The 24,038-nt window shown below is 39.1% G+C and overlaps 1 protein-coding gene across 1 annotated transcript in view; it reads right to left on the bottom strand.

Moving 5' to 3' along the window:
- Positions 1-7,340: 7,340 nt before the first annotated feature.
- Positions 7,341-24,038, bottom strand: part of SLC35B4 (solute carrier family 35 member B4) — a 28,639-nt gene continuing 11,941 nt past the window's right edge. Inside the window, exons 3-10 of the mRNA XM_019750951.3 lie at positions 21,694-21,796; positions 20,526-20,575; positions 17,592-17,673; positions 17,315-17,375; positions 15,728-15,837; positions 14,201-14,276; positions 12,389-12,464; positions 7,341-11,710 (exon numbers count right to left, since the gene is read on the bottom strand). Of these exons, the coding sequence (XP_019606510.2) occupies positions 11,464-11,710; positions 12,389-12,464; positions 14,201-14,276; positions 15,728-15,837; positions 17,315-17,375; positions 17,592-17,673; positions 20,526-20,575; positions 21,694-21,796 (805 nt within the window). The 3' untranslated portion in view covers positions 7,341-11,463. The remainder of the gene's footprint in view (positions 11,711-12,388; positions 12,465-14,200; positions 14,277-15,727; positions 15,838-17,314; positions 17,376-17,591; positions 17,674-20,525; positions 20,576-21,693; positions 21,797-24,038) is intronic.

Below are 24,038 nucleotides of genomic sequence, written 5' to 3'. Positions count from 1 at the left end.
AGGGTGCCAAATATATAATGCTTTTCCCTCCTACCACCAGGCAAAGAGCAAAAATCCCTGTACCCATAGCAATCCCTGTGTGTGTCCTCCACTCGCCCTTCGTTCCTTCTCTGGCTGGGAATCTTAGGGCTGTTTCCTCTTAATTGCTTTGGGAACAGGTATCAGGGATTATCAGAAGATTTCTCCAACTTGAGGGAATAGGAGATCTTGGCAAGCAAGCATTCGTGTATTCATGTAACGCAAGTCAGATGCTGCTGGGCTGGCAATACTGAACTGAAAAAGATGTGATCACTGCTCCCTCCCTTCTCTGCATGGTCTACTACGAGGAAGCTTCTGGAAAGGGAGAACACACTACAAGTCTCCCACCTCAGTTTGGTTCGTATTGAACATACCCTAATGCTTATGACTAGTTCTCCTACTTACAAATATTATCTATACTCCTTCTCAAATGTCACACCAATCAGTAATAATACTGGATTTTGTCTCTCTTGACAGTTTTCAACCTAAGAATGAATAGGTAAGTCCCACTCACATTTTTCAGGATAAAGCTATTAAGACCAAAACGCTTTGTTTATCTAATAAGGGCAGAATTACTCCTAATTCTATTTACTCGAAACCACCGAGAAACCAGTTACAACAGAAGCAGGCTCGTGATTCCCAATCTCTATGGTGTGGTTCTTCTCAGTGTGTAGTGATGTATCTGCTCAGGCCTTGGCTGCATCCTCTAATAGCTCAGCGGGCCCACTGCTGAGCGTGTCCACCAGCCCAGAGCTAATTCACTGCTTTAGAATTACTCCTGACCTAATGTTCTCCACCTCCCCTCCCCACAGGCATTTGGCACTGCTGAGTGAAGTCAGCTAGAGGTAGCCTACGAGCGAAATAAGAAAACTCTCGTGCTCCAAATATAGAAGGAAAAGGTGGTAACGATTCTCAGCCCCCTTTGAGCTGTAACAAAATACAGACACATTTTCATGTTCGTGCTCATGTACACATACATTCACTACTCTGTCAGAGAGTCTCATCCCCAAAGACGCAGACCTCTACTGTCAATGCTTGTAACAGTGTCTAAAAACACACACACCACACAGACATACATACTCTGTAAAAAACATCCAAAAGCCCCAGATCATGGAGGCATGAACAGAGAAAAGATTATAGGTGGTGCTCAGTAGAAAATTACACAAGTGAACGGAGATTGCAGCGAGGAAACTGGAGGTAGGAGCAAGAAAGTGGAAAAAAAAAAAAAAAAAAACAGGGCAGAAAGGAGGAAAGGTGCTCAGGAAAGATATTTATTAGAATCTTTTTTTAAAAGTCAGGTAATTTTCCCAGAAGAGGTTTGTTGTGGGTGGCCCAGATCAACTCAGCTTTCAAGATTTTCCCTCACTTGTAGCACTGACCAAATTAAAGTACTGTAGCATTTCACCTTGGAGAACTGGGCAGGAAGAAGGAGAAAAAACTATTTGGATTGTGTCTAAATACTTCAGAACTTGATAGAAACTCATCAAGTACATTAATGGTTGTTTCAGTTGGATGAAAAGGAAAGGATCCAAAATAAGTTACTAATAAAAAGGGAAAAGATAGCATATATAATGTGACAATAGAATTTGGGTAAAGGATATGTAGACATTAATTAATATAATTCAAATAGCTACCGCTTTTCTCCTGTTGCCTTATATTTCTGACCCTGGTTCAGCTGTTAAGTAGGCACAAAAGTGTATACACACACACACAGACATACACACACTACTTTTTCTGGCTAGTGTGATCTATTTGATCTTTGCTCTAAGGGGATAGTTTTGGATGTCTTAAACACCACTCTCTTTTGCAAACAGCCTATATCCTCTATTTGGGACACAAAATGACATGGTCTTATTTAATAGATATTTCTTCTCCAGTTAGGTATAAGTCTGACCCTCTACAAGATGGTTTAATCTGCCCCTTTAATAAAGGTTGAAATCAATTTCAACCTGGATTGAAAATCAGTTAATCAAAGGGAATAAATTGTTTTTAAAAAGTGGTTTAAAAAAGGTATTAACTAGTATCTGTTAGACGCATTTCCTTACCTCCAACTACTAGAGAGGAAAAACCATTCCCAGGGCATTTCAGGTATTCCGTTCTTACATGTACTGGTTTCATTGTACGGGTGCCCTAATCTGTCTATACATATCCTGTTAACAAGCAGAGGTGTTCAGACTAAGAGAACAGGCCTAAAACCAGAATCTAGTGGACCCAGTTAAATGCTGTCTGTGTACATCAACGTATTTCAATTACTAAAATTGTAATATTTCCCATCAATGTATAAAGGGTGATAGATACTATGTTATTATGTAATGCTCTGTCCTATTAAGAGGTCTCCCGTTAAGACTCCAGATATGTAGCAATCAAATAGACCTTGGGAACAGGTTCTTCTATTAAAAAAATAAATAAAGGTAGATTTTGTTGTTTTTGTTTTTAAGAGGATATTTACCGTATGTCCCTGAAAAAAAGACCCAGCTGGACCATCAGCTGTAATGCGTCTTTTGGAGCAAAAATTAATATAAGACTGGGTCATAATATAATTAATATAATAATATAATAAATATAATACCAGATCTCATATTAATTTTAGGGAAACACGGTAATACATAGTATTTAGAGCACCATCAGTCTGAGGAACTCCACATATGTTCGAAGATTCCACAAATGGGTTCACACCTAATTCAGCATCTTTTAGAACAGACCCTTACTGGCACTGGACAGTTGTCAACGTCCAGAACAACAAATCAATCTAAAAACCTTGTTACTGAAGTGGAGAAATAGCATCCATATTTTATGTGACAGGAAAAAAAAAAAACTGAGGCAGCTTTTTAAAAATTTAAATATAATTGGTATACATTATATTAATAACAGTTTCAGTTGTACAACATAGTGATTTGAAATTTATGTACTTTATGATGCAATCACCCCATTAAGTCTAATAATCATCTGTCATCATGCAAAGTTATCACAATATTTTTTACTATTTCCCTTTCACCCTTTTTTACCTATCCCTCTACCACGCTTTCCTCTGGCAACCGTCAGTTTGAGTTCTGTTTCTGAGTCTGTTTTTGTTTTGTTTGTTCATTTGTTTTGTTTTGTTTTTTTAGATTCCATACACAAGTGAAACCATATGGTATTTGTTTTTCTCTGTCTCACTTATTTCACTTAACATAATACCCTCTAGGTCCATCCATGTTGTTGCAAATGGCAAGATTTCATTTTCTATGGTTGAGTAATATTCCATTGTATATATAAAACATCTTTATCCATTCATCTGTCAATGGACATCTAATTTGCTTCCATATCTTGGTTATTGTAAATAATGCTGCAGTGAACATAGGGGTGCATTTCTTTTCAAATTAGTGTTTTCATTTTCTTTCGATAAATACCCAGACGTGGAATTGCTGGGTCATATGGTAGATCTATTGTTAGTTTTCTGAATAATTTCCATACTGTTTCCTGTAGTGGCTGCACCAACTTGCACGCCCACCAACAGTGCACGAGGGCCCCCTTTTCTCCATATCCTCATCCATACTTATCTGCTGACTTTTTTATAATAGCCATTCTGAGTGGTGTGAGGTCATATCTCATTCTGGTTTTGACTTGCATTTCAATAATGATTAGTAATATTGAACATCTTTTCATGTCTGTTGGCCCTCTATATATTATCTACCCTGAGTAAGAAAATACCTGCCAAGGACTCCTTGTGGTTAATCCGTCCAAATTCATAAAATGACTCCAGCAGCTGTTGTTTACAGAGGCTGCTCACGCACCACAGAATTTCAGTGAAAACCACAGACTGGACTGCCCAGTCTCCTGCACTGTGTTCCTGCCATCTGAGCCAACCCTTATAAAGGAGTTCCTGGAATCGTATTTTGACCAATGCGCTGAGACCTGCCCCATCCAGTCAAGAGCTGTGCAGCTGTATCTTCATTTGCTAAAAACGTAATGTGGATCCAGTTTTTCTTTTCCGTTTTGTGTTATTTGCCTGGGACACGAAAGCTAGCATTTTAAAATGAAAGCTATGAGATCTCTGTGTTTATCTGTTTATGTCTGTATGTGGTAGATACGGCATATTTCTACTGATGAATGGAACTGCCCAGATTGAACTGTAATTTCAGAATTGGGTAGTAAAGGAACTCACTCAATTGGTTTAAAACAAATAAATGCTTATATTAGAGAAATAACAGGCACTCACCCAAACGCTTTTCAAGTGCACGTAATCTAGAATCAATCTTCAGTGAATAAAGAATAGCTTAGCGTTGTCAGTTTAGTTAAAACAGGCATGTCTTTAGATGTAATGACTAATCGCTTTGAGGTCTCGTTGAAAACTTCAGGAAGTAATCTCAAATTAATTGTTAAAAACAGATGAGATAAATGGAATGAGTTTTGAGGTGAAATTTGGCAGATAGTTTACAAAGTTCTTTGGTTACTCAGAACCTTAAAGCCTGCTGTTAAGATCCAGACACTTGTGACAAAGCCTGATTAGGATGTTATGCTGACTAAAAATGGTTGTATATGGGAAATCAGATGTGTGCTTGGTAAAAGAAGGGGTGAGGAATGGAAATACTTTTGTTGAAAGAAAAGAGTAATTTTGGTCTAGAGTCAGATGATTGTTCTAGAATAAGAAAGTAAAAACAACAAAAGCTGAAAGATTTATGGAAGTTGAAAAAGGTATGTGGAAAAGGAATCTTGAAGAAATCGTTCTGTATGGTCAAGCTGGCTAGGATTGAAATGGGTTTATCTAAGTTTCTTTGCTTTCAAAAGTACATTGATACAGAATTGGAATTTAGGGTTATGTTTCTGTTAAAAAGGGTTATGTTTCATGTTTCTGTCACAAATTTTCCTGTACTAATGGTGTGTTCTTGGTAAGAAATTATAAAGGGAAAGTAAGGATTTTGTTTTTTGTTAAGATTAATTCCTAGTATGCTCTGCTGTATCATCAGGTCTTTGATACTTGGGTAAACCAAACCTTAATATTGAAAGAGCTAAGTTTTGCTTCTAACCATTTAACTTTCTATAATTGCTTGTGAAGTCTTTAAATGGATGACTAAATGGTAACTAAAATAAGGGAATCTTATTTTACAAAAGGGGGAAATGAAATTAATGGGGCCTATTTGCCATGCTAAAATTCTCAGGTTTGGAAAGTGGATTTTAATCCAATTGCCCCCTTCTCAAGGATAAAAGTGTACTAGTGATAATTTATATGTATTTTCATTGGGTAAAAGCATTCCCATGTTGAAGAGCTACAGCTGCAGCAGTTACTAAAATACTTCCAGAAAGGATTTTTCTCCTGCTTGGGAAATCGCCAGAGCTTGGTAACAAGTGGGGAATCCACTTTATGAGACAAATTCCACACCAGGTATGCAAAATTCGGCCAATATTGCAGCATTTCCGTTGTGCATGCCCAGTCCTCTGGTTTTCTAGAACTGATGAGGTAGTCAAACTTCAATTGGTGAAACTTGTTGAATCTTTTAATCTGCCTCAGCCTAAAGGCCTTCCTTTGGTGCTGCTTAAGGTCTATTCCCTTTGGTAAATATATGTTATCCCCTTTTAAAATCATTTTCAGAAGACCTATGATGCGAGATCAGGGAATGTATGAACCTGCCTTAAGGAGACCTTCTGACTTATTGCAAAGAACTTTTATAAAAGTTCTTGAAATTAATTCAAAGCTAGTAGAGAAAAGCTTTTCACAGCATTCCCAGGAGACTAAGACATGGCACATCATGGCCTATAACCTTGAGATACAGTCTACTGAAAAAGACATCTCTACAAGGATTCTCGTCTCGCTGTAAGGGACCATACCAGGTATTGTTAACTGTGCTGCAAAGTTAGTGCGTATTAACTCATGAATTCATGTTTCTTATTTAAAAAGGCTCTCACTCCCACCTCATTCGCCTGACTAAACACCCAGCCTGTAGGAGACCTCAAAGTTAAGTTACCCAGAGCAGACAGCCGCTCGGACAGAAAGCAGACAACCCGTGAAGCACATGACCTTTCCCGAGATCTAGGACCAGACCAGTAAAGTCAAATCCTGCTCTACACAACCCTTATGCTTATTTCATTCTCATAATGATTACATATTCCTGGGTATATTAGCGATCTTAATTTCTTGCAACAGGCTGGTCATCTTACGTGTTTTATGTTGTGTGTTCTAACTCCATATCATTAATCTTTGACTATATAGTACTTAATTTTTGCTGTTTTAACCCTTGTAAATGGGAAACCTTGGCACAGAAATATTATGGTACAATACTCTCAAACCTTAGCCTCTTCAGGGAACCTGTCAGAATGCTGGATTTGTCATCTGACGCCTGCTTCTACCTTTGGTAAAATTGATGATCCCACAGTTACTCCTGTTAGTAATTTCTTGACTGTCTATAACTTAACTGTTGATTTTATAAACTCCGATCTGTGAAGATACTATGGCAGGAAACAGCACTACTCACCAAACTCTGCCTCTCTACCTTCGAAGTTGACGTTCCAGTAATTTCACACACCACCTAATGGGGAAACAGTTATTACGGAAAAATTGTAGCCTTCTACGTTTTCCTTGTACAAGGAGCTACCATGGACCTGTATGTATTTGCCTTTGTTCCTGACCAGTCAATGAAGCCAAACTGGCAATATCCTGGCAAATGAAGTGCTGCTAGTTTATGAAAGGTACGTCATTTTCAATGTGAATCATTCCTTTTATCTTACTAGGACTTTTATCCCCAGTATTGATAGTGATCAGTTTTTCAAGTGGAAAGGACCTCTATCTCAGCCGAGGTGATTTAGAGCAACACGGTAGGCAAAAATTGATGGCTAAGACACACTGTTGTGTACAATCTTTATGACTATCTTAGAATGTATGTTGTCCTTTTCCCAATACCGTAAACTGAAAGGTGTAACTTCAAATATAAGAAAATTTCCTTTAAAGAGGAGCAGTATCTTGGCAGTAGTCAGTCGGCAAGCTTTTCTTATTTCACTTTCGGTGCTGATTATATTGACGAGTTCAGTATTTTGAAGACTGAAGACTATGGGTTCCTTATCTCCACCTCATGGCAGTGGTTAAAAACTGAAATACATTTTAAGTGATGTCATAGAGAATAAGCCTCCATATCTACTCGTATTAATACGGACAACATTTAACATAATTTTCAAAAGTTAATGATTCTGTAAATTGTGTTGTTGGAGTTAAAATACACCATGTGATGGATTGGTGTTTTCTTTGTGGCAGAAGGAGAAATCCTTTCCCAGGTTATCATCCACCAAATGCTACTCATGCCCACAGCACTTTAGTAGATGCTAGAAGGATAAAGGCAAAGAATGAGACCTGGTCCTATTTGCTAAGAAATTTTATTTTGACAGAAAAGATCAAACTGTTATCTGACAATTAGGGAACAGTCTTACTTCACTGGCAGCTGATGTTAACTCCTCAATCACTGATCCAGGAAATGTTCCAACCAGAGACATGGCTTTCTGGAAGACAGGCTTATTGTATAATATCAGCAATATTCTAGAACCTAGAAAATAACTGAATTCATTGGATTCTTTAGAGCACCTACCTTCGCCTAAGCACCATAACAACATTATATCAGATTGATGAGACTGGGCAAAAAGAAAGGTGAAGAAATTGAATTGTTCCCTTTCCATCTCTGAAAGTATAATGATGTATTGGAAGGGAAAGAATATTCAAAATCTTTTTTTCCAATGGGGTAACATTTAGGTGAAGACAAGTTAACACTGAGATGTATGAGTGTGCTTGGAAATTCAGGGATATTGGGTCTTTACCCTTATAAATTTGAGCTGCTTGCTCAATTGGTGTAATCTGTTATATATTAGTATATGTTCATAAAGATTTTGTCCTATTAACCATTACAAATTTCACGAACAGCTAGTTGCATGGCAAACAAATGATTATGCCTCTCTGTAAACCTGAGTACATGATTCTGGTACTTCTGTGGGTGTAAAGGGTACCTTTTGAAATTCCAACACTAGCTGGGCTTGGTGCCGCTCAGTTAGACATAATGATGTGAAATCTAACCAGACCACTAATGGAAGAGCCCACCCATTGGAGTCCAACAGACATCTTTCAATTCCCCAGCTCAAGTAGCCTTTGACACCAGGATTGCTTGATTATTTGCTTGCAGTCCAGGGAGAAGTTTGTGCCATAGCCAACACCTCCTGCTGTTCATGGATAAATACATCCTCTCAGGTAGAATCAGAAACAACCAAACTCCTTAAACTTGCAAATGCTCCTAAGAGTAATTCCAGTTTTCCCTTAGGCACCACTGGCTGGTTAGGACTTAAAGTCTCTGATATTTTTAGATGGCTCCCAACTGGGCTCAGAGCTATTTTAAAGTCTGGGTTGCAGACTATTTTATTCATTGCTATTCTAAATTGTTCAATATATTTCATTTCAGGCTATTGGTATTCTGTATAACCAAATATTTAAAGCCCCCTACAAAAATTCAAGCAATGGTTGCACAAAGGATGGAAATGATCCATCACGGCACTGTACCACCTCCATATTGAATAACAGTGGTGAGAATGGACCTCCTTGTCTTGTTCCTGATCTTAGAGCAAAAACTTTCAGCTTTTCACCATCGAATAAGATGTTAACTGTGGGCTTGTCATACACAGCGTTGATCGTGTTGAGGTAAGTTCCTTCTATACCCACTTTGTTGAGTTTTTATCATAAATGGATGTTGAATTTTGTCACATGATTTTTATGCATCAATTGAGATGATCATATGATTTTCATCCTTGGTTTTGTTGATGTGACGAATAACACTAATTGTTTTGTGGATGTTGAGCCACCCTTGCATCCCTGGTATAAATCCCACTTGATCGGGATATATAATCCTTTTAACATATTGTTGGATTCTATTTGCTAGTATTTTGTTGAGAATTTTTGCATCTTTGTTTATCAAGGATATTGGCTTGTAACGTTTTTGCCTGCTTTTGGTGTCAGGGTAATGCTGGCTTAATAGAATGAGTGTAGAAGCGTTCCTGTTTCTTCAATTTTTTGAAATAGTTTAAGAAGGATAGGTATTCATTCTTCTTCGAATGTTTGGTAGAATTCACATGTGAAACCATCTGGTGCCGGATATTTGTTGGTAGTGTTTTGATTACTGCTTCAGTGTCATTGCTAGTAATCAGCCTGTTTAGATTCTGCATTTCTTCTTGGTTCGGTCTCAGAAGGTTATACACTTCTAGAAAATTTGTCCCTTTATTCTAGATTGTTGAATTTATTGGCATATAATTGCTAATGGTCCTTTTTATTTCTGCGGTGTCAACTGTAATCTCTCACGTTTCATTTCTGATTTTATTTGGGCTTTTTTCTGGATGAGCCTTGGAGAGGTTTGTCAATTTTATTTATCCTTTCAAAGAACCAGTTCTTAGTTTCATTGGTCTTTTCTATTGATTTTTTTACTCTGTATTTCATTTATTTCCACTCTGATCTTTATTATTTCATTCCTTCTACTTACTTTAGGTTTTGTTTTTTCTTTTTTCTACTTCCTTTAGATGTAAAGTTAGATTTTTACTTGGGATTTTTTTCCTACTTCTTGAGGTAGGTCTGGATAGCTATGAACTTTCCTCTTATAACTGCGTTTGCTATATCTCATAAGTTTTGCAAAGTTGTGTTTTCATTTTCATTTGTCTCAAGGTAATTTTGATTTCCTCTTTGACCCATTGGTTGTTTAGTAGCAGGTTGTTTATTCTCCATGTTATTCGTTTCTTCCAGTTTGCTTTCTGTAGTTGATTTCTAGTTTCATGCAACTGTAGTCAGAAAATATGCTTGATATTATTTCAGTCTTCTTCAACTTATTAAGGCTTGATTTGTGGCTTAATATGTGGGCTGTCCTGGAAAATGTTCCATGTACACTTGAGAAAAATGTATAATTTGCTGTGTTTGCATAATATGTTCTAAAAATGTCTATTGAGTCAATCTGGGCTAATGTGGCACTTAAAGCCATTATTTCTTTATTGATCTTCTGTCTAGATGGTCTATCCACTGAGGTAAGTGGGGTATTGAAGCTCCCAACTATTATTGTATTACTGTTAATTTCTGCCTTTACGTCCATTAATATTTGGTTCATATACCTGGGTGCTCCTATGTCGGTGCGTAGATATTTATCATTGTTATTATAGCCTCTTCTTGGATTGACCCCTTTGTCATTATGAGGAAATAAAAGAACCCTTTCATGCTCTCTCCTCCAAAATGATCACACACAAGCTACACAAGGGCACACACTCACCTACACACACCGCACTGACATCATTCCTGTCCCAAAATTGTGTCATGGGAGGAAAACCAAACATTTCAAATGATTAGTAAAAGCCAGGGAGCATATTTCTACCTGTAAGAAAATACATACAACCCCCACTCCTGTAAATACCCATCAAGAACATTACAATACCTTACAGGAAAAAAAAAGAAAAAAAAAAAACCTTTCCATTTCAGTTATGATTTGACCTGATTTATGCACCACACCCACTGTACCTATTAGTCTACTCATTAGCTTGTTTGTGACTGTCTCAGAATTGCCAGGCAGAGCTGAGTCCTGGTTAAGAAGTTTTTCAAAGATTTAAGCTTCCCACTTGGAAGCAGTCCTGTGAGTGCCTGGGGTGGCGGCAGCTGGAGCTCTCTAGGTCCCAACCAGGGCCATCCTGCCATCACCATCTCAGCTCTAGGCCCATGGGCTTCATGCAGAGGACCGAGGGAAAACATCTCTTTCCCAGTTCTGTCTTTCTTATTAACACTGTGCCGTAGAGATATGCTGCAGGCTTGTTCTAAGCACAGAAAGCAACAGATGTGAGAGCATATAACTTTTGCATAGAGAACAGAAAAAGCAAAATATGGAAAAGGGTTCCCACTGGTCCTGCTCCAGTGGCACCAGGGCTCAGCTCACAGGGACAACTGCTTCTTTCCCAACATGCGGGACAAAGTCCAGCCCTAATGTCACCATGGTTTCAATTCACTTGGTCACTCAGTTATTCCTGATGATGCTGCCTGGAGATCTGACTGAAAAGCGCTGCTGAATAGTATAAGGGTGACAGAACAAAGGGATGAGGCCACAGGATGATGATAACTGTTATGGCAGAGAATTATCAGAACAGCGACAAAAGGGATAATCTTGTCCAAGACCGTGAATATCAAGCCAGTAGCTCTGGGGACTCAGAATTCCGTAACCAAGTACAGTACTGACTATTGTGGTAAACAAAACAGAAAAAAACCCATGAACTCATCGAATTCAGGGTTGAGGGGTTTCTAAGCACAGCCCACAAATGTTGGTCTGTGTCGCCATGTGAAATCTGAGAAGCCCCCTCCTTCTGAGGAATCTCTGGTATGTGGTTGGCTCAATACTGGGGGTAATTCAGCATTAACAAAAGTGAAATGGGAGCCAGACCTTCACCGGACCCTGGCTTGTTGTGACACTGGTCTCCCAGCAGACCTCAGTTCTTCTTGTCTGCCTTCTGAGGCTGGCTTTTTGGGAGTCCCAGGTTGTTCCACACTTCTGTGTACATGAGGGTCCCGATGAAGACAAACAAGGTGCCCAGCCAGTGCCACAGAGTGAAAGGATTCTGGAAGTACAAGATGGAAAAGATGAGGCTCACAAACTTGCGTAGCGTCACGACGAGGGTGACGGTGAGGGAGGTGCACTCCGTCGTGAGGATGAAGACGCCCCGGATGCACACGTACCTGGGGGGATGGAGTTAAGGTGGTTTTCTTTCGGCAGAGAGAGCAGCCAGGGAGAAACTTCTGGCGTGGTTCTTGGCTTAAATGCTCATATGCTAAGTAGAAAACACGAGTGTTGGCTACGGCTGCTCTGAGGCTCCTTCCTGGTAGACGAGCCTGCAGAATTCCTGGTCTACCATTCCATTTGTGGATCCCAACTCGAAACTGCCTGAAACCCCCCACTATACTTATTCTGAATTCTTCCCTCGGTTTACAGTGGTCACCTCCCAAGTAATGACAGAGGGTAACACTCTCAGAAAAGGCCATCACACCCACCTGTATTTGATCCGGTCCCCAGGCTTTCCACCACCTCCTCCGTAAAAGAACTCTGTAAATCCTCTCAGAATTTTCTGGCAGCTTGTGAAATACCCTAGGACACTAGAAAACTCCAGGTGGATATTCCAGAACATTCGTGCCCTGTATTAATTCTTAACTATCCACCTCCAGCCAGAGCGTGTCCGTCAGTGTCCCTGGGACTTACTGACCTATGGCACCTTCGGCGCTCCACAGAGGAGCTCATTGGATGGGCGTCTCTGTGTCCTACTTACTGCAGAACAGACCAAAGCAAAAATGAAACTCGTGTCAAAGCATCAACATTCCTATGGCAACATAACCCCGAGAAGACCGTACGGCAAAGGATACTGAGTGACGACATTCATGAGGAGGTAGAACCACATGACGGGCATTGTCACACCAACGACCGGAACTTGATATAATTCTGCAGAGATTAAGAGAGGAGACAGTGGTGTCACTTGCGACAGCTCACGTTTTCATCTGTTTGAACAAAGTAATACAGTCTGAACCTCACAGGGACGACAGCGCTATCTCCCCTACGAGTACACGTGGACCCCATACCACTTCACTTGCCTCGCTTTCAGGCGGCATCAGCATCAAGAGTTATTACACTGTTTTCTTAAAACAAATGATAATTTATTTTAATTTAAAAAATTATTTACCATTCCCCTGAATAGGACCCCACTTTACAGAGAAAGACAGTGAAGCCCAAAGAAGTTCAAAATGGTATGGTCTTAACTGACGACACAGGAGGTAAGAGAACCAGTAACTGAATGCCATTTGGAAATACGTTCCATCCTACCAGTAATCAAAGAATTCTAAATTAAACAAGGCTGTGGCATTGTATATCTATTAAATTAGCAATTAAAGATTTATAAATAATATTCTAATCTGGCAATGTGAAATGGAATTGGCAGTCATTCATTTGGTGGTAGTATAAGTTGGTGTTTTTAAAGAAATCAATCTCACAATTCTTATTATGGGGCCATACAAGTATTAGTAGTTATTCTTAGAAATTAATTCTAGATAAGTCGAAAAAGTTCTTCATTCACTGCAGCACAATTTATAATAAGGAAAAACTCTGAATTAATTTAAATATTCAATGATAGAGCAATGGCTATGCAAGCAAAGGTACTTTTACTAGATGAGGCATTATACACCTCAATTAAAAAATCATAAAGATTACATATAGTCACACACAAAAATACCACCTCAGAATGAAGGTAAAAAGGAGGCAGAAAATTATATCCACAGAAGGATTACAACTATGTAAGAATTACAACTATGTAAATTGTGTCTGGAAGGAAACTGGTAAAATGAAATTAGTTGATATATAGGGTAATGGAACTTTAACTTTTCTTCCTTTAAATACATTCTTATGTTAGTTTTACATAATGAGGTGTTTACACAGTGAATATTTGGGAGAATATAAAATACCCAAGATTGAAGAGAATAAGTACATAGTAATCCTCTAAGGGCATTTCTTTTATATTGCTAAATTGTTTTCAGAGTTTGAGATATACTGCATGACTTGAACAGTAATTTTCTTTTGCAAAAAAAAAGTAAGCCCTCTAGATAAACAGAGATAATTTGTTAGAACTGTATGTCTGGATTAGTGGGAAATCCCAATAATCTGCTATTGTCTTTGAAACACTCAATAAGTATTGAAATGAAAGAAAGTTAAATGTTATTACTGTTGAACGAGTTCAGAGATCCAGTGTATCACTTTGCTGAGGGAAGAGACAATCAGTATGACGTAAAATATTTAGGTATATATTCAGCTCTCTCAGAAAATTCAGGATAACAGGTTCATTTGACAGACTAAAACTCAAGACAATAAAAAGTATATATTTAACTCAGGGATGATTCAGAAGAAGCTGAAGGCAGATTGCTACTATTTGTTTGCATTCTCAAAACATCAAACCTTCCACATTCGAATGCAAGCACACAAATTCCAAAGTAAAACAGAAAATGTGAAGCTATCCTCTCACGTCATTTGCAAATAATTGAGGGGCACCTGTAAAAGCTTGTGCAGCTGCAGCTACGGCTTAACAGCACTGTCTTCCTGGAAGGGGTATGGTTTCAAGTGGAGAAATGATTTGGATAAAAAATCAGTAGTCAAGTCAAGAGTAAAACTGAAACTTTGCCTCAGAAACTCACCAGACTTATTGAATAGAACGGCGTGGTCATAAATATCAGAAGCCAAGAAGATGAATCCAGGAAGTGGAAGGGCATGCTATGGGAAGAAATATTTCACGTAAATTTAAATGCACCAACACTGAACCATTGTAAAGCTGCTCTCGTTACTCTAAGTCTTACACGTTATTTGATAAGCAATATCAAGAAAAGCAAGTTAGACATTCAGTTAGATGTATCCAGTGCTTCTAACCCCCAAATTACGGGTGATGATCACCACCCAAAACAAAAAAACGGAGTCAGCACCCTTTCCTCCACAAAAGGGAATGGAAAACGTAAAGGCACAGCCATTCTGCCCAAAGGATTGGCTACATTTTACTACTCTTTCGGAGGACTGTTAAGTAAATATAATGGACTTAAAAATTATAAAGAATGTCAAGGCAAATTTCAGGGAGTTTAGAAAACTAGTGGGAAAAGAGACTGGAGGACAATATGAGGTCAGAGAAAAAGAAATGAAGACAAGGATAAAAAGAGGTTGAAGAAGAGGAAACAATAGAAAAGCAAAGATGACTGTACCTGAAAACCACCACCACCACGCCACAATAATTTAATGCGGAATCACTTATTTACTGAGCAGTTACTATGTGCCTCACATACTGTTCTAAATGAGAGATGTGGAACAAATGGAATGTTTATTTTTTTTTAATTCCTAGCCGCATGCTCTAGCTCCAATTAAATATATCAGATTGCTTGTCTGCAACGTCAGTACAACAAGTTGGCAGGGAAGGAATCCCTGAGGTTACAGAACCGGGAGGCAATTACATCACCCTGACCTTGAGGGGCTGTGCTTTGGGCATTCCCTACCTCGACAAGAAAAAAGGAGGAGGAAAAGAAAAATTAGAGGAGGTAGCGCCAGATCAGCAGTTTAAAACAAAGCAGCATAAATTAATGAGCTACGGAAACTCCCCATCAAATGAATAAAGCCCATCTGAGGGACTTACTCCTCTCACCCATCCTCCCCAACTCTCAAATGCCCGCCTGCATATATAGAGGGAGCCAAAAAATGTATACACATTTTAAGAAAGGAAAAAACTGTATTAAAATTGTAATGTTCAATATATAACGATAAGGAAAGATGACAGCAAGTCATGTGTACACATTGTTTTGGCACCCCTGGTATTCACTCCCCTTGGCATGCTGTTTCTGTTACGTATTTTCCTGTCCAGGTTCCCATACTGGTTTGAACCTGATTTTATCTGCATGAGCACTGGGGGTGAGGGGTCGTTGTCCCTGCGGTAGTTCCTGGTTAGCAGACATGTCCTGTGTACATGGAGCACCAGGATCGCCTCGTGTGGAGACCTGTGGCCCGCAATGTCCCCAGCAGCCTGTTAGGAGTACTTACTTCCATCTGTGGGGTCCTAAGCAGTTTACCAGATAATAAATTGACCCTCCAAGTCCATCAGAAGGAGGGCATATCACATTTGAAATAACATACCACAATAACAGTAACTCAGTCATTTTTATCTTCCCCAGGTTCAAGAAATTGCTTACATTATAAAATAAAGCCTCTTTGGAGTGTTTCCCAAATTGTTTGTAGAGAGTCTCTTGGAAAATACCCATCCTTGCTGACATCAGAAGAGCAAACGTCAGTGCTCCAATTCCTAAAAAACAGGTCAGGTTATAGGATACCTGCATTTGCTAATTTCCAGATATTTTCTTAAAGAACATTTATTGTTTAAATAGTCTGCCAACATTACAAACTAATTGTAGGACATGTATACATTTTAAAAAGAAATAAAAATCAATCACAGTATTACCATCCAGTCCTTTATATAGTTTCCTACCTCTCTATTTACATTTATGTACATGCTAAGACAGATTCTTAGTGAGTATAAAATTTTATATCTTGCTTTTTCACAACATCTTTTTCCTGGATTTTCCTTCAGGTCATTCATTAAAATTTTTTCAAAAGTATGATTTAATAGCCGCATCTTACTCTCGTGTGTATGAACCATACTTAAATGTCTTACAATATGAGAATCGTTAGATTACTTCCAGTTATGTACATCCTTCTACATAAATCTTTTTTAAACACGTTTATTATTTCCTTAGGATAAACTCTCATAAGTGGAATTAAGTCAAAGGTTGTAGACATTGAAATAACTCAACACATAAAGTTTTTTCCACTAAAGACTATGTCAATTTATACTTGAAACAGTTTATGTGAAAATGGTTGTCTTACTGCACCCTCAGCAGCAATGAGAATAATCATTTATTATCTTGCCAACATCACAGACCAAAAATAAAAAGGTACCGTATTTGGATTTCAATTTGCATTTCTTTGACTATTAGACTAGAGAGGCCGAACATAAAGTTATTGGACATTATTTTTTTCCCCATGAACAGTATGTTCACATCCACGGCAAATTTTTCTTTGTGAAAAAGTATTTTTCTAATAGCTCATAAAGCTCTATGTTAAGAACAGCAATCTAAAGGGATCAAGTTTCAGAGCCAAGAAGCAAGGAGAAGATGGTTCTTCCACGGCTATTTCTTTTTCGCGTGGTCAGTCTCGATCTGTTATGGCCACCACTGAATGCAGGGGAAAGAGCTTCCTTCAATAACACACAGACTGAGCACCGCACTCTACGGGAGTTGACTCATTAATTCCACAAAGAGACACTTGTATTTTAAAAAATTCCCCAGGAGATTCTGCTGAGCAGTTGGGTTTGGGAACACTGATGTCTAAAGAAAAGAAATAAAGGGTTTAGCAATGGGTCCCTTGGAAATGCAGAGTCAACGGCTGCAGTGCACCCTCCTTTTGAAGAAGCCTCGACTCGCAGACTGCTCATGAAGAAATGAATGGTACTCTAAGCACTGCTCCCTGAGAGCATGCTGGGCCAAGGCGGCATGTCCATGGCAACCAAGAAAAACACGGACCCCTGTTACAGAACATACTGCCACGATCCTGGACATTTTCTTGAACACTAAAGTTTAGACATACGTGATCCCAAGTGCCTCTGTCTTCTGTGGCATCATTTGTTTAGCCGAAGCTTCCTGCCAAGAAACATGTCCCTGAGGAGAAAACTCAGCAAACAGAATTGCAAAGGCAATTATCTTTATTGTAATTACTGTACTTGCCTAGTAACCACCATGCAAATGCCTGGAATCCATCATCCTCACTCAAGCTCGACTGGGAAGTCTAGGAAATAAGAAAAAAGACTAGGTATAGAGACCAGAACTACACGCAAGGGGCCCAGCTACAAAGGAAATATTTGTTACCCATTTCCCACCACTCTTCTTTTTCAGAGATCTGAATGCGTGTATTACAAAAGCATTTAATTTATTGCATCATTAATAAGTACCTGGGTCCCCATGGCAATGCGTGAATATAAATGATTTGCGAGCCGATACTTACCACCTGCTTCGCAGACATGAAAGTGCAAATAAATATCCCCACAGACACCAGGGCAATGGAAGTGTATTTGAATACACTGTATCTGCAAAAATAAGAACAGGAACGCCTTAGGAAAGCAAGGACACTGATTTCCACATGATGTTTACAGCCAGATGATGCAGAAGAGTACAAGTCACCAAAATATAATTGAGAGGGTCATTTCCCAGCAGAGTCCGTGTAAGTCTGTGTGGGAGAGAATCAGGGTGCCGCCAAAAGGTTATACAACACCCTTTCTTGGTGGTATTTCAAATACTTTGATCGTCTGTGAACTGATTGTTTCATCAGAAAAAAAAAAAGAGAGAGAGAGAGAGAGAGAGACCAGACACGACCTTCCATTCTGCTCTCAAAAAACCAAATGAAACCCTGACTCAGACCTTCACGGTCATCATGCTTTTCCTGTCTTCAGGGAGCCCAAACCTGAGTGTGAAGACACATACCACGCAAGAGGGAAAACAGGATGTGAGGTACAAGGTGCAGGATTCAATACTCTGAAAATAATTCAATCGTCCATTTTCAGGGGAGGATTTTTTTTTTTTTAACTCTGAAAAAGTGTTGTTTTTTAATGTTGGCATAGTTGGAGAAAGGGAGGAATATTAAACTAACTAGCACTATTGACAATAATAACAGTGACATTTCACATTAACTGAAATAGTATCATTCACATCCCTCTCGGATTCTTGATGATAAAGCAAAAGGCCTCAGGCAAGAGTGAAAAGAAAGTAAGCTCACAGGATGAACCAACCACCCGAGGCTTATGCTCAAATACTTTGCATAGTTCTGGTCATGGCATCTCATAAAAGGCCAACAGAACTGGCTAAGAAGCAGAGTGAAGGGCCCAGAGCACTGTGCTAGAGAAGAGGGTGTGGGCGAGGGAAGGCACTGATGGAGGCAGCTGTAAAAATAAGGGAAGGCTTCAGTCCGGAAAGATCAAAATAGAGAGGTTTATAATTCAAGCCTGAAAAAGAATGAACGGCACAAGTAAGGCACATATAGATTTGGTTTTCAAATCCTGGGACGAGGAGAACACTATGAACCCAAGGGGCTCTACCCAGGATAAACAAAAGGAGATAATAAGTGTAAAAAAAGAATAAACAGGGCCACATTAAAATAGAGTCAGAGTTGCCATCCCAGAGGAACTGCCCTGCATATATTATGCCTCAAACCTTCGGAAAGTTAAAACAGGGCAAAGTAACCTGTGAGTGGGCCTAAAGCCACACTGTACCTCCAAGAACTGTTTGTAAAGATAACAAGAAGGCAGATATTTATGAATACCGGGCTGATAACTACTGGACTGATAATTTTAAAACATGGTTTAGAATTAGTGTCACTATGTTAGCTTATCTGCACCAATAGAAATGCCTTCCTCCTACAGATGTAATTGTTCCCCTTCCCTTTCTCATAAATACCCCTTGCCTTTGTCTCCTAATCAGAACACTGTTTGGGTTTCTGCCCAAATCAGTGCTTCCCAGATAGCTTTTTTTTTCTTTTTTTGATCTCACATAAATGCTTCTTGCCTCTCATTTTTTAGGTTAAGATAAGTTACTCATCCATGATATTAAATAGGGAAATTCCTGCTCTCTGGGTGACACACACTAAGAGAGTCAAAAAAGCTGAGAAAGATAAGATTCAAGATGACAGACCCAAAACAAGTTAAGGAAAACTGAAATGTTTGAGAAAGGCGCCTGACATTCCGAGGCAGTATCAAGAGAATACATTCTTTTTATAATGTGTTGTTTTGTATCCCTGTTATGAGCCCAAAATCAAAGGTTGCAAGGACCACAGGTGTGTCCCAAGGTGAATTTTACACTAAGATGCACGATGGTTACTCCAAACATAACAAAACTGACCATTATGTATATATGCTTAAATGCAGAGGACCTAGGAAAGCAATCACCTGCAGTGGTGCTTAACCGGAGAACACATAAGTCTCAGGGAATAACGGGGTCATGATAAGGAGCCTAGTAAGACAGGACAATTGTCCTTTTTGTCCTTTTTATGACACAGCCCTTATTACTTCAAAACTCTAGGTTCCCACACTCTGCCCTGAGAGCTCCTTTCCAAGTTAGTATAGAGTTCTAATACTGGGGCCGGATATTAAATACATGGCAAAGTTGGCATCAACTTGTACAATGTGGGTCTTAGCAGTAAGGGTGAACTTCCCCGGGGAATGTTCCAGACTGTTTGTGCTGTCTTTCCTCATGACCCTCCTCCTTGGGAGTGAGAGAGGAGGCTCAGAATGAAGGTGGGAGACAAATACTTTTAAAAAGCATCCCAGGTACTTTTGATGTTTTCCACCCTTATCCCACAGCCAGCCACTGGTGACAGGTGCAAAGAACAATCCTGAAGCTTTTCATTCCGTCTTCTCGGCCATGAGGGCCTCTGTCAGGAATTGTCTTTGTAATAAGCATGATGATTCCTTAGTTCGTTACTTTCTACCGATAAGTTCCTTCTATGACAGCACTGTCCCACAAAACTGCGACGTTGGAAATGTTCCACATCTGGGTTCTCTGATATGTCACCACCAGCCACATGTGCCTACTGAGCCCATCAAATGTGACTAGTGAGACTGAAAAACTAAATATTTAAAATAATCCAAATGTAAAAGTCACATGTGGCTAGTGGTGACCCTAAGGGACAGTGAAGTTCTAGATCACCTGGCTTCGTAGGTTAGTATGGTTCTAAGGAGGCAATGATGACATGAGCTAATTCCACAGAGAGAAAATGCTGCTCCAAAGCCACAGGTGGGATCTCTTACCTGGTCCACTGCCTCAGGAATATACGTCACCGTCACATAGGAAACTGAGAAACAAAGTAGAGGCCAACTACAAACTATCTCCCCTACGAGGGGCTCAAGATATGCTTCCTATACATAAATTATAAACACGTATGGTTTACCTTTTCTTCAAAATTATAATTCCTAGAACCATGTTGGCAATTAGAGAACCCTGTAAAAGGAGACAAAAGGAAGTTTCAGTGCACTAGGAAAAGACAATAACATAATTCAAGATAAATATGAACATGAATAAGGGGACAACAGCTGGAAAGGACGTGACGATGAGTAATTAGTAAAGGTCAGGTGTTCTTATGATGGCAAAAAGTATAAACCATAAAAATTAACTTTTAAAGTAATAAAACCTTTTAAAGATGACAATGAAAATATAAACCTCTCAGTAACTGGTTATAGCTGAAGCTAGGGCTAGCAGGAATAAATTATATTATAGACTTATTTTTGTCAAGTTTTCTATCTATCTTATATTTATAAGAGCTTTTAATAAGCTTCTCCTCACACATAGTTTTAATGAAAAAATTTGTGCAGGGGCTCTCCTCTGAAAGGCTGTTGGTCAATCATCAAGTTCCTACTGAAAGTCTACTACGTGCTCAATGCTTTGAAGGTCATCTTTGAAGGTCATCTTAGTAATTACAATTAGGCTCCACAAAGTCCTTTTCGGAATAGCACATTCGAGCTCACAAAAATCTCAGACCACACAGAAATGTTGTAATTTCAATAATCACCCATATTGTATTCTTCTGCAATCCTAACTACATTCTCATGTTCCCATTTATATACAAAAACCTCTACTGCTTTGGGAGAAACGCACCTTGGTCAAGAATTTCCCTTTAACTATCTCAAGTCTCTGCTTAAAAAACAAAACAAAACAACAAAAAACACAGATATCTGTTTCATGTACTAGAAATAAATGTAATTTTATGAAAGAAACAAAAGGTGAGAGAAATAAGTTAAATAACAGTCATAGTAAGTTTGACCATAAAATCAACCAGACGAAGGAAATTAAAGGTAAAATCTGTTTCCCGGGAATATTTCAACTTCCCTTTTATTAATTATCTGTAAGACCCCAGATAAATAAAAGTAAACCATCTCCTTTCACATTCCCCTCTTTCCGCCTTACTCTTCAGGTGAAAGCCAGCCTCTGCTCACCCATCCATGAGATTTGTTCTTATGCCCTAAGTGTCACTTATTACAAAGCCTTTCATGGCATGTGCTCAATCTACTCCCTTGGTTTCATTCTCAGAGGCACACAGGGTGTGAGCCAACAGTACTTACGGATCGAAATATCATGTGCAGAGGCATGGCAATGTTGAGATTCAAGGCGTAGTTGTTCACCACGCTGACAGTAAAGAACATGGTTACCATGACGACGTAGTACCTGGAATGCAGAGATAACAGCTCATCGTCACACAGGCTCTACTATTTCAGGAAAATCAAGGATAGAGGGAAATACATATTTTCAGTTAAAAAAAATGTATTTTGCTTCTTTCCTCTGTAATGAAGACTATGTCGCCATTATAATGTGACATCCTTCCCAAAGCCAAACGAACATGGAAAAAGTTTGAATTCTAGGATACGTTTCATGAAACCCTAGTTTAATATGTTTCAAGTATACAAAGAAACTGAAAAACTAGGCTTCATAAATGTTACCTAATAGACATCAATTGGTTTTTACAAAGTGAAAGGAGAGAGATGACATGAGCATCCCGGCAGAGTGAGAAGATGCCAGTGTTTCTCCCCTTAAAGGTAAAAGTCAGACAATTCTAACTCAACAAAGGATCCCCTGCTCAACACACAACAGGCCTAAAAGATCCACGCATGGGACATCTGAAGGTGGGAGTATTGGAACAAGGAGGAGAGACAGGATGGGCCGAAGGACAGGGACAGTGGCTGCAGACGCAGTTTGGTGCCCACCCTGGCTCCAGGGAGCATGGTAGTGGTGGTGAAGTTGGGCTGCAGACCTCACACTACGACCTGGAGTGTAAGAGGGGCAGAAGCAGTTTCCTTCCTGCAAAAGGCATCTCCCTCCCCTCCCCATTGTGGCAGAGCTGGGTAGAGGTACCCGGGAAGCTTTAAACAATACAGCTGTTGCTGTCAGCCATTACTGTGAGGTGTGGGGGCAAAGCCATGAGATCACAAACTTGCCTTCTCTGCCCCATATGCCCCAGAAGAGCCCGGTAAAGTCAAAAACACAGTGGGAAAAGGAGCTAGCTATGGAGGGCTCACAAAACCAGTTTTCCACCACCCACAACATTCTCCCACCACAGTAGTGGTGCTCCGTAAACAAGGCAAGTTGGTCACAGAGGGGACACCCACCATGCCAGTGAGTATGTGGCATTTTCCTTAATCTAAGCAACGCCACTCCACCATGATCCCAGAGGTGCAAACAGTGCAGGTAAAAGAAAACAAAAACTTGTACTATAATACCACCTGTGGGAAAACAAAGAAAGTACCCTACCTATTAGCCTGCTGAATTGTTGAGAGTAAAATAGTATCTAAAGCGATCACTACTACCTCAGTGCACACATGGAGAAACAATCTATCAAATACCAAGACAACTTGGGAGCACAGAAAGAAAATGAAGTCTCCAGAAACCAAACTCGAAGTCACAGAAGACTATGATTTAAATGACAAGAGAATTCAAGGTTGCGATTTTAAAGAAACTCAATAATTTACAAGAAAACTCAAAAAGGCAGTTCAATGAGCTCAGGAATAAAAAAATTGATGAACAAAAGAAGTACTTGACCAAAGAAATTGAAACTACAGAGGGTGCCAAAAAAGAGTATACACATTTTAAGAAAGGAAAACACTGCATTAAAATTGTAATACTCAATATACACCGATAACAAAAGATGAATACAAGTCATGTGTATACATTTTTTTGGCACCCCTGGTATAAAAAGGAACCAAACAAATTCTGGAGCTGAACAACTCTAATACATGAGATAAAAAAATTCATTAGAGAGCATTGGAAACAGAGCAGACGAGATGGAAGAGAGAATTTGCGAACTCAAAGATAGAAACCTAGAAATGACCCAGGAGGGAGAAGAGAGAGAACTAAGAGTTAAAAAAAAAAAAAAAATTGAAGAACTCCATGAGAACGATCTGACTATACTTGAAAGAGCAACCTAAGGATAATAGGTATCCCAGGAAAAGAAGAGAGGGAGAAGGAAACAGAGAACCTACTTAAAGAAATAATTGATGAAAACTTCCCAAGCCTAAGGAAAGAACTGGACTTAAGAATACAGGAAGTTAACAGAACACCCAGTATATTAATGCAAAAAGACCTTCTCCAAGACACACTGTATTCAAACTGTCAAAAGTGAATGACAAAGAAAGAATTCTCAAGGCAGCCAGGGAACAAAAAAACTGTAACCTACAAAGGAAACCCCATTAGATTATCATCATCATCAGATTTCTCAATAGAAACATTACAATACAGGAGAAAATAAAAGGAAATATTCAAAATATTGAAAGAGAGGAACAATCAGCAAAGGATAATATATCCACTAAGTTATATTTGAGATATGAAGGGGAAATAAAGACTTTCCCAGGCAAACAAAAGCTGAGAGAATTTACCATGACAAGACCTGCATTACTGGAAATATTGAAATGAGCTC

This window comes from Rhinolophus sinicus, chromosome 8, assembly GCF_057876585.1.
Source record: "Rhinolophus sinicus isolate RSI-liver-muscle chromosome 8, RSI-T2T, whole genome shotgun sequence".
Classification (NCBI taxonomy): domain Eukaryota; kingdom Metazoa; phylum Chordata; class Mammalia; order Chiroptera; family Rhinolophidae; genus Rhinolophus; species Rhinolophus sinicus.
Note: the sequence above shows the minus strand (reverse complement) of the source record. Positions and strands in the feature narration are given on the sequence as shown.